Source organism: Monodon monoceros, unplaced genomic scaffold (genome assembly GCF_005190385.1).
Source record: "Monodon monoceros isolate NGI ecotype Baffin Bay Population unplaced genomic scaffold, NGI_Narwhal_1 Super_Scaffold_6, whole genome shotgun sequence".
NCBI lineage: Eukaryota > Metazoa > Chordata > Mammalia > Artiodactyla > Monodontidae > Monodon > Monodon monoceros.
This window is the reverse complement of record NW_021703783.1, coordinates 5,397,079-5,411,658: the sequence shown is the minus strand read 5'-3', so window position 1 is coordinate 5,411,658 and position 14,580 is coordinate 5,397,079. Positions and strand designations below refer to the sequence as shown.

At 54.1% G+C, this 14,580-nt stretch overlaps 1 protein-coding gene across 1 annotated transcript in view; it reads left to right on the top strand.

The window, feature by feature from the left end:
• The window catches only part of ANO2 (anoctamin 2), a 313,668-nt gene that overhangs the window by 97,411 nt on the left and 201,677 nt on the right, over positions 1-14,580 (top strand). The window contains exon 10 of the mRNA XM_029205263.1: positions 569-633. Coding sequence (XP_029061096.1) covers positions 569-633 — 65 coding nt within the window. The remainder of the gene's footprint in view (positions 1-568; positions 634-14,580) is intronic.

The following is a 14,580-nucleotide window of genomic DNA, read 5'->3' as shown; positions in this document are numbered from 1 at the left end:
TGTCATCCTGTCTAAAATAGCACCCTACCCCCCTCTTCATATTCTACTCCCTACCTTGATTTATTTTTCTCCGTGACATTTATAAGTTAATATTTGTCTCTGCACACAAGGGGTAATAAGCCCCATGATGGCAGTGACTTTGTCTGGTTTACTGCTTTATCCAGTGTCTGGACAGGGCCTGGCACAAGGTGGATATTCAGTCAGTACTTATTAAACGAGTGAATAAATGAACGCCAGGGCTCATCTGGCTGGACTCAGCAAGGCGAGGGAGTGAAGAGCGAGGGGTTTTGCTTGGTAGGTGCAGCACACCCAGAGTGTGATGAAGATCACCTTTATTATTGGGGGAGGACAAGTCAGCTTCTACAGCCTCCTGCCTTTGGAGTCTCCCTGTGGATATCTCATGGGAATTCTCCTGGAAGCTGGGCTTTGGGGATTCAATTTTGACTTGCCAGGATGGCTTTGGTGGGGAGGGGTGTGTGTCAAATGTTGACTTGCTAAAGCTGAATAATGAAAGGTGAATAGTTGTCTGCTGTACCTCTAATCTGGTTCCCTGTGTTTTTTTGTTTAGCTGCTGTATCAAGAATGGGCACGCTATGGGGTGTTTTATAAGTTTCAGCCTATTGACCTCATCAGGTAAGATGTGGGAGGGGACTCTTGGGAGGACCCAAAAGGTCTCTGCCAACTGTCTTGGCTCCTGGAAATGTGTTGGCCGAGCAGAGGGCTTGGCTGTTCTAGGCTGTGACGCCCCTGCTCTGTGTCCTACAGGTGGGGAGCCAGCTCCTGGGTGGGGGAGGGCAGTGGCAGCTGTGGGGCAGCAGGTAATGTAGACGGATGTTCCGTGACTTGCCTCTTGGGGTCTTCAGCACTGTGGTCTCTCCCTGCCTGCTCTTGTGGGGAGAGGAGTGAGTAGAGTTCTCTCTTTTATTATTGTCCCTCAAATTTGCCTAGAGAAGAACGTGGGTGAAGCAGATCCTTGGGTCATTCCCAAGTAGCCACAGTATTGACCAAGAGAAGGGAAGACCCGGCACATTGTATAAGGGCTAAGCCAGCTGGTCTGCGTGGAAATGCAGGCTTTTTATGGCTTCTCCAGAAAATTGGAAGGGAGAAGAGAACTGGGTCCTAAACCTCTCCCTTCAGCGCTGCTCCTAAAATGGTGCCCTATTGCCTTGGGAATTTCCCCAGTTTCTACAGAACATGGGTGAAAAGCTTTTTGAAAGAACATTCTAGAAGGCAGTAGGTCTGATTGGCCTCAAGTGGGTTCAGGGCTCTAGGAACTCCATGGGCTGTTGAAACCCCACCTCTTTCCCAGCTGGCATGTTGGGAGGACCCCTGTGCAGTGGGGGACCACTGGGCTGAGTGGGGTCTGGAGACTGGGGTCTTGCCCAGGCTTGGCCACTAGGGGCGATTGTTGCTCTGGTCAAGTCGCGTCCCCTCTTTGGTCTTCGGCATCCTGGTTTTCCGAAACTGGGAGCCTGAGCTAGGGCTCTACGGGGGAAATTTGATAGAGCACGCTTATTTGGAAACTATGGGGACCCTCGGCCCTGTGCCTGACATAGTGGACTCGCTGCCACTCAGTCACCTGTGGCTCACTTTAATGAGCTAATTCATCAGCCAGCAAACTCAGAGAGTGTTCCGGGCTGCTCGCCCTGGGCTGGGACGGCGAGAGGGGTGGCCGCCAGAAGGATCGAGTCCAGAGGGAGGGATTCCAGCTTCTTCTTGGAAGAAGACAGCAGGCTGGGAGTCACAGTTTGGGCAGGCTCACCTCCCACGCAGAGATGGGGCGGCCCTCCCAGGGAACTGGGAGCTCAGTTGGACAGCAGGTGTTTGTTCCAGCTGAAGACCGTTAGCCGAGGGGCTGGGGTCGGGGAGCGGGGCCACAAATGCCGGTGACCGAGGCCCCCTCACCCTGCACCTCCCGTCCCCTGGCGGCCTTTTGTGAGGTGCGGCCACCTAGACTGTTCTCTGGGCCACACCAGGGCTGCTTCCTCCGTGCCTGGTGGGCTTTGATCATCCTCTCTGCCTCTCTGGTGGCCACCCACGCTGTCGCCTGTTTTATCCAACTATTCACTCCTTTTGAAAAAATACGATGCCAGAAAATAAAAATTCTCCCTCCCGGAGAGCCCCACGTTTTCCTCCGGAGACTTCGGGTGACCGGCCGCCAGCTAAGTGGGCGACGGCTCCAGCGTGCCCTCCGTTTCAGCCACCGGAGCAGCCTCACCTGCGGGGGAAGAGGTGCCTTTGGAGCAGATCCTGGCTCTGGGGTCTGGCGGTTCCCGAGGACGCAGAGCCCAAAGCTGTCCAGACGGGTGCAGTGTGCTGTGGGGCTGGGGGCTGCCCACTGCCGCTTCCTCACCTGCTGCACAGTGCCAGAGGCCTGGATGTGGGGCTCGGACGCGCCTGGAGCCTCGGGCATCTTTCAGACGCTGGCTGGAGGGGAGGGGATGGGACACAGGTAGTATGGGGGCTGTAGTGGGGGACTGTGACCTACCCAGAGGGGTGAGGAACTTACTCTGCTGGAGAGAGAGGAGGGGACTGTAGTGGGGAGAGAGGGAAGGGACAGAGGCGTTGGGGGCATAGGTGGGTAGCAGAGGCAGGGAAGCCAAGAGCAGGCAGCTGGAGAGGAAACTGGGGTGGCGGGTGTGGGTCTCCCCGCACTCAGCCGGCTCCCCCTAAGCTCGTGTGTCCACGTCACCTCCTTCCTCTCCGCCATCTGCCAGTCCCCGGTCTGACCCCAGCTCCTGTGGGTGTGTCTTCAGCGCCACTTCCCTCTGCTGCCGCTTCTTCTCCATCCTTCCTGCCTTCACCTGTCGGGACCTAGTGGCCCACAGGGCCCAGCCTGAGGCCACCCTGACCCTGTGGTTCCATCGCGGCTCATGCCTGTGAACTGCGCCCTCTTGGTGCTCACGTAGGAACTGCACCCATGTGGTCAGTGCTGAAGCATCCACAGAGGCAGGGGGGTCCAAGTTGAAGGTAAGCCCTGCAAAGGGCCAGCCGAGGTGTTTCCCGCCCGTCGCCTTGGGCCCCCAGCTCCTCATTGGCAGCACTGAGCGCTGCTTCTCTCCCGGTGCCCACGGTTTGGAACATTCGAAAGCACGGAGCAGCTGAGAGCCCAGCAGGGTGGGAGATCCGTTGGCATGTAAAGCTACCCTCCCCCTTCCGCAACCCTTCAAGCCTAAACTTGAGATTTAGGGTTCGAGGCTCCTTTCCCAGGTGTGTAAAGTGGACAGAGGGGGAGCAAGATGCCCCTTCCCGGGGCTTCCCTGGTGGCGCAGTGGTTGAGAGTCCGCCTGCCGATGCAGGGGACGCGGGTTCGTGCCCCGATCTGGGAAGATCCCACATGCCGCAGAGCGGCTGGGCCCGTGAGCCATGGCCGCTGAGCCTGCGCGTCCGGAGCCTGTGCTCCTCAATGGGAGAGGCCACAGCAGTGAAAGGCCCGCGTACCGCAAAAAAAAAAAAAAAGATGCCCCTTCCCTGCACCCCGTGCCCCTCCCCCCCCAGCTGCATGGGCATCCGGGCCAGCAGGCTGCACTGTGAGATTGCTGATGGCGCTCCCAGGCCAGCAGAGCTCTCCACCCTGAGTCATACCCTTGCTCTAGAAACCTCGGGGCCTGCAGGCCTGAGTGGAGTGTGTGTGTGTGTGTGTGTGTGTGTGTGTGTGTATGTGAGTTGCCTGGGAAGCTCCCCAGGGAGGTATCCAGTGGCGACCCCCCTCACAGAAGAATCTTCTGGGAACTCCGAGCCCGAAGCACTTGTGCCCTGGAAGAAACAAGGTGTGTGTTGGAGCCAGTGGGGGAAATGATGTTTTAGCTGGAGGGAAATGGCCCTACTAGTCCCTTGGGGCCACATGAGTGTCCCTGCAGGCGGAGGAGTAGATTCCTGCCTGCGCGGCCCTGGGTTACCTCCCTGACATCCCAGGAGGGAAATGGCCTTTATTTCCTGGGGAACCCGGGAGGCTGGGCCTTTTGGCTTGACTAATACGGGGTGATCCTGTATTAGTCAGCGCCCTGCCCTGTCTTTTCACTAAAATGAACATCTGCTCACGGGCAGATTTTCTTAGCTGGGAGGTTTTGATGTGGATGAGATAAAACAACAGGCTTTGAACATCCGAGTTAGATTTAGCTACTAACCGTACTTTGCTGAAGCTGAGATGCAAAATTGCATCTGCCGCTGACTGCCTGTGACCGCGTGTAGAGGAGAGGCGCCCAGAAGTCCACCGGGCTCGGGGGGTGTGTAGCTGTGGACTCTGGGGAATGGGCCAAGGGCATCGTACACGGGCAGCATCCACTGTGTCAAGTCGGGATTGCAGTTTAGAGAGGGGTAAATGGCTCTTCCTCGTTCCCTCCTCTTTCAGGGATGCCATTTCCCAAGGGAGGCTTCCTAAGATCAGGCCCTGGGCGTGAAACCCATCCCTGTGGCAGGTCTGGAGTCCTCTCAGAAATGTCCTGCTTCCTCAATGACCTAACAGTGGTATCTATGCCATTTCAAGAGCCTTTGGGCATCATCTGTGGACAGCAAGAGTGGCACTGTGCCTCCACCTTGCTACACGTCTCTACCATCCTAGACTTCCAGCCCTCTCCAGCCCCACCCGTGGAGAGCCCATCCAGGACCTCGGCATCACAGGAATTGGCTTTTCCTCCTCCTGATAAAAGGCAGAGGTGCTTGTTCTTGCCAGAATTCCCCAGAAAGGCCACTAGGAGGTTGCGTGATTTGATCCATCCCTCTGTGTCTCTGAGCCCCACTTCTAACCTCCTGAAACAGGACGCATCCACATCCCTCCAGGAGGGAGATGGAGGAGGCCACATTCTTAGGAGGCTTCTCAGCAGGCCAGGCTCAGGAAGGACTGGCTGCAGCTGGTTTGGGGGAGGGAATGGAGAGGAAAAAATGTTGATCAACCTGTGATGAATTATTTCCTGAGCCCTGCTGCCTCCTCCTTGATCCTTCCCTGGGATTTATAAAGGCAGTTCAGCTCAATGCAGTAAACATTCACTGACGCTCACAGTGAGCAAACCTCTGGAGGCACAGCGAGACGTAGGGTGGAGTTTGCGTCCTTACGGACCTAGCAGTTACGCAGGGAGACAGACCCGTGGGAGGCAGGATGAATTGAGGGCTTTTCAGGACTGTCATATATAAGTACTAACATGATAGGTTGGGACAACAGATGGAGAGTTGTTGCTACTAGCAGAATAAGGGAAGACTTCCTAGAAGAGGTGGTGCCGGAATTGGAAACATTGCTTTCTGAAAGGCTGAGGTTAAAGGTCCTGAATGTGTCTTTGTCACCAGCCTGGGCTGCCCTGAATATGGACTTGTTGAGCCTGGTGTCGACGGCCAGAAATCACAGTGCCCCAAAGCCAGGTCCCTCCTGACTGTCAGTTGGGAGAGGTCAAGTCAAGAACTTGACTTGCAGATCTCGCCCCACCTGCATGGACTCTGTGCCAACCTGGCCCGTGTCCCTGGCTCTGACCTGTAAGTTAGCAGAGCATCCAGGCTTGGAAGGAGATGAGGCTGGACCCAAGAGAGGAAGCCAAGGAGAGGTGACGTGTGGGACTAGCACCTTGGTATCTGCAGGTCTCATCCTTTGAAGTATTGGATTTAGCAGGGAAACGTTATGCAGGCTGGAAAGAAGTCATGTCTCATGGGCCTGAAGAAGATTTTTCCTTTACCTCTGAGGGCGTAGGAACATAGCAGACAGAGAAAAATAGGCAGTAGCTGGTTGAGGCGAGGCAGAAACAGGGATGACGATGTTCCGTGCAGCTATATTCTGGCCCGTTTTACAGACTGGGAAATAAGTCAAGCTGTTTATAAAACGTGAGCTGTCCCACTCTCCTTTCTCTCCGCCCTCCCTGCAGAGTGCCACTCCCCGCCAGGTCTGCACCCTCTAGAGGAGAGGAGTCGGCCTGGGGCTGCCAGTGGACCAGGAATTGAATACGGTGCCCCCAGCTCTAGTCCGAGGCTGCACCCAAAGGCCGTCCTGGTCCCCTGAGGGTGGCCTCCCTGGCTTCCACGGCTGGTGGCTCTTGGTTCAGATCAAACTGAATCTTCCTTCCTGGAGTATCAGCCGTATGGTACTTGGTGGCTCCCATGGCACCAGGAGGCTGCACGCGTATCCCCATGGCCTCCCAGGGTTGCACGGCCAGAGCTGGGACGGGATGAGGGTCTGGTTTCCCAGCTCACTGCCTCCTTGACTCCCTTATGTCACGTCCTATTTCCCAAGGGGAAGAGAAGCTGATATTAGCCTGAAAATCTGCGACAAAGCTGTAATTTCCTATCCCCTTGGACCTTGTGTGCAGTAAACTCTCAGTTATCCAGAACCCCTGGGACCAAACCATGGCATCACAGAGGTGGGAGGAGCTTAGAGGCTGGCTGACCTCAGTGCCCCGCCATGGAATGGGGAATTGAAGACCTCCTCTCCCCGCATATTGATCGAGCGGATGCCCAGCCTCTGCATGATTTTTCTTGTAATGGGGGAGACGCCTGGCCTCGGGGGCAGCTTGTTTGTCTGCTGGACATTTTTAGCCACTACAAATGGTCCTGGAGCCAGAGCAAGAACTCTGCTGATTTCCCTCTGTTTCAGTCCTGTTCTGAACAAGAGCATTCTGTTGTGTAGGCCAGCCTTTAATTAGTTGAAAATAGCTCTTGCGTCCCTAACAGTTCTGCACGCATAACCGCCTGGCCTCGCTGTGTGTCCTCCTGTAATGCGGGCTCTTCTAACAGCCTCATCATCGTGATCGTCCTCTTTGGGACCCACTGGCCTGGGAAAGTCAGAGCAGGGCCCTCCTGCACGCACACCTCACCTGTTATAGTTAAGCTGACACCTGTTTGCACTGACCACATGTGAGACACTGGTGCTGGGGGATAGAGATGAATTAAGCATGACCCCGTTCTCCAGGAGCTCAAGCTCAAAGTCAAATCCCCAAGCGTGTAGATGACCACGTGGCTTTTCTGGGAAATGGAGGGACAGACTGATGGAGAAAATTTTCAAAGAGTAACTGTGAGGCTATAGAAAAACAGGGTATAGAGAAGATCATGGGGGTGGGGGGAAGCTGACCCCCAGACCAGTCATCTGTGATGAGGGGGCTCAGGGCTATCAGCTGTGCCTCGGGCAGAGATTTTTGCGGGTGACTCTGACTCTTTCTGGAAACATCCGTTGACGCATGGCAGCACCCACAGACCCCTGAAAATCTCAGAAAACATTTTAGGGTCACATCACTTAGGGATTTACCAAATCGTGGCAAAACCTCATGTGTCCAAGTCAGGTTATCCTGCCTAGAGAAAAACCAGCCAGGCTAGAACTGTTTCAGGGAAGGAAAAGAAATGTGATCAAAAATGTAGAGAGGCAGCCATATGAAGACAGACTTAAACAAATAAGAGCTCCTACTCTAGGAAGAAGTGGAGACGGAGTGAGGCTGCACTTGTTAATTTAGAAGATGGATAGAGTGACTGTCCACGTGTTTATCAAACCCCGAGGCACCTGCCTAGGGACATTCCTCTAGACTGAGAGCAGTGGGTTAAGGATGAGAAGAACTTGGTTTGGGCTCCAGCCTTGACTCCAAGTGATATAATACTGGGGCAAGCCGTTCTCTCTCAAGCCTCCGTTTCCTCAGCTGTGAAATGGGCATCATAACACCTGTCCTACCTTCCCCACAGTATTATTGCGAGGATTACGATATAGTTGTGCAAAGAGCGTGGTGATGGACACAGGTCTGGTTAGGTAGAGTTGTTATTTATCTGCTCCCTGGGGGAAGTTATACTATTCCCTAAACTAGCAGAATTTTATATAGTTCTTTAGTTTGTCTTGACAAATATTGTATAATCATAAGGCTGTTTTTTTAGCATCTTTATTGGAGTATAGTTGCTTTACAGTGGTGTGTTAGTTTCTGCTGTATAACAAAGTGAATCAGCCATATGCATACATATATCCCCATATCCCCTCTCTCTTGCGTCTCCCTCCCACCCTCCCTATCCCACCCCTCTAGGCGGTCACAAAGCACCGAGCTGATCTCCCTGTGCTACGAGGCTGCTCCCCACTAGCTATCTATTTTACATTTGGTAGTGTATATATGTCCACGCCACTCTCTCACTTCAAGACTGTGTTTTTTTTAAAATTGTAAACCAATGTACTGTATTCACGTTGCGTGTGTGTGCTCTGTGCCTCCTAGCGACCCTGCCAAGTGGATGTTCTTACCTCCGTGTTACGGGGGTGAGGGGGTGGGGTACTGAGCTCAGGGAGATAGGAGCTTCCCGAAGCCACAAGCCAGCCCATCTGCGATTTAAACCCAGGCCTGTCTGACTCCAGAAACTGTGTGTTTGCCCTCGTACCACATGGCTGAAGGTGACCCAGAGCGTCGTCCAGCCAGACGTTGGGCAAGCTGGGTTTCCAGATACCTAGCGTTAATCCCTTTGATCAGCATCCTCTGAGGGACAGCTGGCGTGGTCTGCGGAGGGGGGAGGGGGGCTCACTGACCAGATCACCCCCTGCTCTGCGATGGGCCATCCTCGTGAACACCCCTGTCTCAGCAGGAGTGATGTGTCACTCGCAAGAGCTGTTTGTTAGGGGGCCCCCGAATGCCATGTTTTTGGTTTCTCATTTCTGCTTTCCAGAGTCTTTCTTTTCCCCTACTTCTTCCACGTCATCAGGTTGTAAGCTGTCACTTCTTGCTTTTGTCGACCGAGTAGGTTCCTTCCCGACTTCAGTTCGCTGCTCCGTCTCCGTCGCAGCTTTAGTAACCGGACCCCCGAGCAGGTAGCATTGTGCGCCAGGTACGCCTCTTCCACAGCCTGTCCCGGAGTCTGCCTCCTGGCAGGTGTGGGATCTTGTGGAGGCTCTGCCTTTGTCATGGAAATGTCTTCCTGGTGTTTCCCAGTGAGAGTGAAATGGTGTTTCCAAGATGGGACCAGAGTCAGTGTGATAAGGCAGGTGGCTTTGCCGAGAAGAGCTGCATTTTGTCCCTCTTGCTTGTTTTGGGAGGTCACAAGAAATCCAGGCCAGAGCTCAGAGTCTGTTGACACAAGAGTCGATCCCTACATCAAGGGTCTACTGGATGCCAAGCTTTGTCGTGGGTGTGGTGTCAAAGCGAAAAGAAGGGGGAAAGCAGGAAGCTTGAAGTGTTTAACAGTGGGACCCCAGGTGCTCACAGTAGATCTGATGGAAGCTGCAGAGGTAAAGTGGTACCCAACGGGGAACCTGGGCACAGAGCTGTGCGTAGACGGGCTGGGGGCAAGGTGGTGGGCAAGGGGATGGGCCAAAGGTTCTGAAGGGGTTTGTGACTAGCTTTAGCGTGGTTGATGAGAGAAAGATGAGACTTACAGGACAGGCGAGTTTTGAGCAGAAAGTAGAGATCTGAAGGAAGAAGGAAGTGTGGTTGGGAGATTTACGAGAGTCAGGTTGAAGTGTTCTTGGTCAGGAAGTGCTGACGGAAGTGGAGGCTCAAGAACAGGTTGAGGCTGCAGACAGCTGACAGGAGAGCCCTGGGGCTACGGGAAGTGGTTGGAGGAGGTATCTGAGACGGTGCAGGGGGAGGAAAGCCTAGACAAAGGGGCCGTGGTGATGGGGAGCAAAAGGAGATGCTGTCAAGTGGTTTCTCTGGGATTTAGGTGGCAAAACAGAGCTTTAGGGGGTTCAGGACTTGTGCGCTCCTAGCTGTGAGGTGAGAATGGCCCGTCTCACTCACCCACTCTTGGGAAACTTTGGGCAAGTCATTCAGCCCTTTGGATCTGGTGCACATCCTCTTGCTGAGAGAGAGAAAGAGAGGAATCTTTGCGTCTCCTCCACAAACCCTCTAGGCTGTGATGGCAGCTGCCATCTGTCTGTGGGAAGCAGGACCTCAGGTGGGTCCGAGGGGCTGATCTCGCCCTAGAAGGAAGGAGGGGACTGGCCGGGGGATAGGTCACCATGGACTCGGCCCGACTCTTTGATCCCCCTGAGCCACTGTTTCACCGCCTGTCTCTGGAACCCCTGAGCTCCCCATGCCTGCTAATGATATTCTGCTGAGTGATGTTCTCCACCCGCGCCACACGGGTATGTGACCAACATAAACAGAAAACGTCTTGACACATTGAATAACATCGTTGCAACACACGTTACAACAGCGACCGCAAGATCTCTCCATGTAATTAGCTGGGCATGCCCAGGCGCTTCGCACAGACGTATGCCTCTGTTTCAGGAACGGAAAACCACAGCATTTTGTGGGTTTGGAAGTCACAGACATAAGCAAGAAAAAGACAAAACAAAAAGCTTCAAGATCACTGCCTGGGAGACTGCTGTCTTCCAGTACCTTCTTGGGATTTGCTCAAGGTAGTCAAAGGTGTGGGTAGTTGGGTAACTGCCAGGGATGGCTGTCTGCCCTGGCAGAGTGGCTGACTCTGATGTGGAGAGGTTGTGACCCTCAGCCCGCATCGCCCAGCCCATTCCAGGGCCTCAGGAAGCCCTCCTTGAGGGCTCAGGACTCAGGGCTGGTGCCTCAGCCCTGTCGGTTTCTTTCATAAAATCCGTGTTAACTGAACACAGGAGAGACAGAGATGAGATTGGAGGACTGGGACCTTGAACTTTTTATTTGGAATTGTAGTCTGGAGGAGGGTAAGGGCAATGGCTTAGTTTCCAGCAGTTACCAGTTCTGACAACATGGCAGTATTTCCTTAGGCTGACACGCAGCCCAATCGTCAGCCTTCGGACGGACAGGCAAGCCGCTCCTTCTCCAAGCCTCCCCCCTGGCCTGTTTCCCCTTCCTGTCAAATCCTAGGGGGATCACGCTGCCCACCTCGCCCCACCATGGACACCCAAACACTTCTCTGAAGGTTTAACCCTGGGGGTGAGGTTAAGCCCTCTGATGATCCAGCAGCCAGCTGGAAGCATCTCTCAGGGACATCATGAAAGAAAGAGGAGAGTCCCCAAACTCAGACCTCTCACCATCCAGCTGGGAGAAGACTCAGTGTTTTGGGAGAGATTTAAGAGAATGGATAATTCAGTTCCCTTTGATGCGGTATGTTTATTGGGCGTCTCTGCTGTGTTTGTTTTACTTGTGTTTGTGGTTTCAGGTGCTAGAGTTAAAGTGAAGAAAAAGATAGATGTGGACTTAGGTAACTTACCTAATCACCTTGGGTGATTAGATGATTTACCATCTAACCTAGGACGCTCTTGAGAGTGAAAGGGAGCGTTATTGATAGCCGTGCTGGGTATACTGGTCAGCCACTGTCAAAATAACACTGCGTAACAAACCAGCCCCAGATCCACAGCTTACAGCAACGGTTCTTTACTTTTCTTGCTCAAGTGTCTGTAGGTTGCGTGGGAAAGGTCTGCTTCAGGCTGAGGGTCGGCTGGGCTTGCCTCCAGGCTTCAGACTGTGTTCAGGTCTCCACAGGTCTGCATGCTCTCCATAGATCAGAAGCTACCTGGGCGTGGTCCTCTCATGGTGAGTCACAAGAGCACAAGGAAAAGCAGGGAAACACACACACACAGTGCCTCTTAAGGCATCGTTGACATCCCATCCTCTAGGGCTCCACTGGCCAAAGCAGTCGTATGGCTGAGCACAAATCCATGTTTCTGGAAAGTACACTCTTTCTTAAGGGGAGAGGAGTCGGTATTTGCTGAACGCCCATGTAACCTGCCCCAGTGAGACAACAGGTATAAACCAGGACCGTTCCGGAAATATGTGGACCTGTGGTCCACCCTTGTCTGGTCTCGTGGAGCTTACGAGCTAGCAGGAAAGACAGATTATGTCTAGTTTTTTATTATTATTTTTATTGTTTTAAAATTTTTATTGGACTGTAGTTGATTTACAATGACGTGTTAGTTTCAGGTGTACAGCAAAGTGATATATAAAACTGAATATATCGATATGTATATTCTCTTCCAGAGTCTTTTCCCTTGCAGATTATTACAAGGTATTGAGTGTAGTTCCCTGTGCTGTTCAGTAGGCCCTCGTTGGTTATTTTATATATAGCAGTGTGTATACGTTAATTCCAAACTCCTTATTTATGCCAATAATGTATAGTTAATTGTGAGTGTGACATGGGTTACACTAGCAGATATGGGGTGTCATGGCCAATCCAGCCTCATTGGAGAAGGCCAGCTGAGGAAGTGACATTTAAATGAAGATTTGGTGCGTGAGTGAGAGCCAGGCAGAGGTGAGCAGAATAATGACAGTAGCTCACGGCCCGTGGTACCTCCTGTGTGCCAGGCGCTGTTTAAGCCCCGTGCACTTGCTAACTCACAACGACCCTTTGAGACATACTGTCGCCCTCAGTTTACAGATGAGCAGTTCGGACACAAAGAGGGTGTTAAGTCACCCGCCGTCACACAGCTAGTGAGTAAGGAAGAGGTGAGGTTTGAACTCCTGCTGTTCCACGTGGCTGTGAGCTGTCCTAGTGGGTTGGTGCCTGCATGTATGTGTGTGTGTGTGTGTGTGTGTGTGTAAAGGCCCGGAAGGGCCCCTCTGCCTTGTTGCTATGGGATGTTGCCTTCAGTGCTTTGCTCTCCGTGGTAACCAGGAACATAAGCCAAGTGTGTGTCCCCTCCAGGGCGACAGTGGGTGATGGATGTGCTATGGGGCTGAGAGGCAGCGCCGTGCTGTCTGTGAAAGGTGACGATAATTTCCAGTGAGCCGCCTGGATGGACCAGTGAGCGTGAGCGTGAGCGTGGATGAGATGCAGAGTGGGCTTCCCAGAGGGAAGGAGCTGGGGACGTGCCTTCCCCAGGCCCCAAGATCAGACCTCCCTTTGCCGTGTGTTACCTGTTCCCTTGGTGTTGGCCCTTAATCCCCGTAGTCCCGGGCGTGGGCGGGAGGGAGTGGGCGTGATTCTACATGGGCGAAGATGCTCTCAGCAGGAAGAGTGGTGGTGGAGGAAGGAGACAGACTTTATGAAGGTGATTCTCAAGGACTGAGGTCCCACTTGCCCTCCTTTTCTTCTCTTTCTCCCTGTTATGGGTGGAGGGGTAGTGGGTGCGCCCAGCCAACGCTGCTTACCTTCTGTTTGGAGCCTGACCCCCGGCTCCCCCGAGTCTGTCTCCTCCACCCTCCCCACACCCCCCGAGGTTTTCATCTCCAGGCTTCGTGGCTCTGTGCAGCCCCCTCGACCTCCGCGCTCCCCTTGAACTTTCTCCTTCTCTCCCCCGATAACCCTCGCATTTTATTTATCCCTTTTCCTTCCCTCTCCTTTCCTTACCCAGCCCCTCCAGCTCTGTACACTCCTCGTGAGGTCTTCCAGATCTGGGGGCAAGGGACCCCCGGCTGGGAGTTCACAGGCCCAGGATGGGGAGTGCCGGGGCCTGCCCCGCCGAGTTCAGCCAGCCAGCTTGTAAATGCGCCTGCAGGTCTAACAGCGCAGCCCCGTCTGTCCACGGCTTGAACTAAAATGCAGACGCCCCTGGACTCGGTTGGGAACGTAAACAGCTAGTGGGTTGAGGACTTCAAGCAGCGAGCAAACGTGGCAGGAGAGAGGCCAGGTGCAGGCTGGCCTGGGTGGATTTTCTCACGGGTGTTTCTCCAGGCTCCCCGACTTTTTGGATTCTAGGCTCCAGAGCGCTTCTCTCGGGCAGCAGGTCCGGGAGTGAGGCTCCTCCTTGATTGTGTGGGGACAGAGGAGAGCAGATGTTCTAGTCTTTCTTCCGTTTAATGTGTCCTGCTCAGGGAGAGGCCTTAGGAAGAGGGTGGAGAGAGAGTTGAGGGTGTGGCCTGGGGCGGCACCCTGGAACATCTGACACTGGGACTCTGGTTGGGGCTCAGAGTCCAGGAGTTGGAGCCCGAGCTCAGCCGGCAGGGCGGCCCCTCCCGTGGGGCTGGGGGCAGGCAGCCATGTGCTGGGACCTCTGCTTGTTCATCCATTCCCTGGTCATTCAGGGGACTCAGTGCTTCAGCAAACACCTGTACTGTGGCAGGAGCCGTCCAGGCAGTGGTGCTGAAAAGCCCTGGCCCTCAAGAAGCTTATAGTCAACCTGGAGGAAAGACAGGTCAGCGGGTGCCTCCAGAAGCATGATGACCGCTCAGACGGAAGGTGTGCAGGGGCCTCGGGGAGGGACAAAAGAGGGGCTCCCTCATCAGGCAGGGGAGACCTCCTGGAAGATGCAAGGACGGAGCTGAAGTTTGAATAAGGACTCGATGTAAAATGGGTGTAGAAGAGGGGGCTGGGCATCCCGGGCCGGGAGACCAGCATGAATTGAGGCAGGAAGTGGGGGAAAAGGCAGCATCCTTCAGGGGCTTCCAGGAGCTGAGCGTGGCTGCAATGAAGAGCATTTGTGGTTGGTGGGGGGGAGGTCGAAGGCAGGGAAGGCAGGCAGGTGTCCGATCATCAGCCTTAACCTCTGACGCTCAAGTGATGTGGAAGGACTTGAAGAGGGAAACTGGGGCGGTCACACTTGAAGAATGTTATTTGAGGGATCGAGAAGGCTCCCCTAACTGCTTTTGCCAGGAGTGTGCCACAGCTAGGGCGAAGCAAGGCCTCGTGGAAACGGGGCGTAGTGTCAGTGGGTCTCCAGTGGAGCGAGGGTGTCAGGGTGAGAGAAGGAACAGAGCTGGGCGACGAGACCTCAGATGAGGAAACTGAAGCTCAGGGAAGACAGGAGCCCGAGGACACGCAGACAGTCAGCTC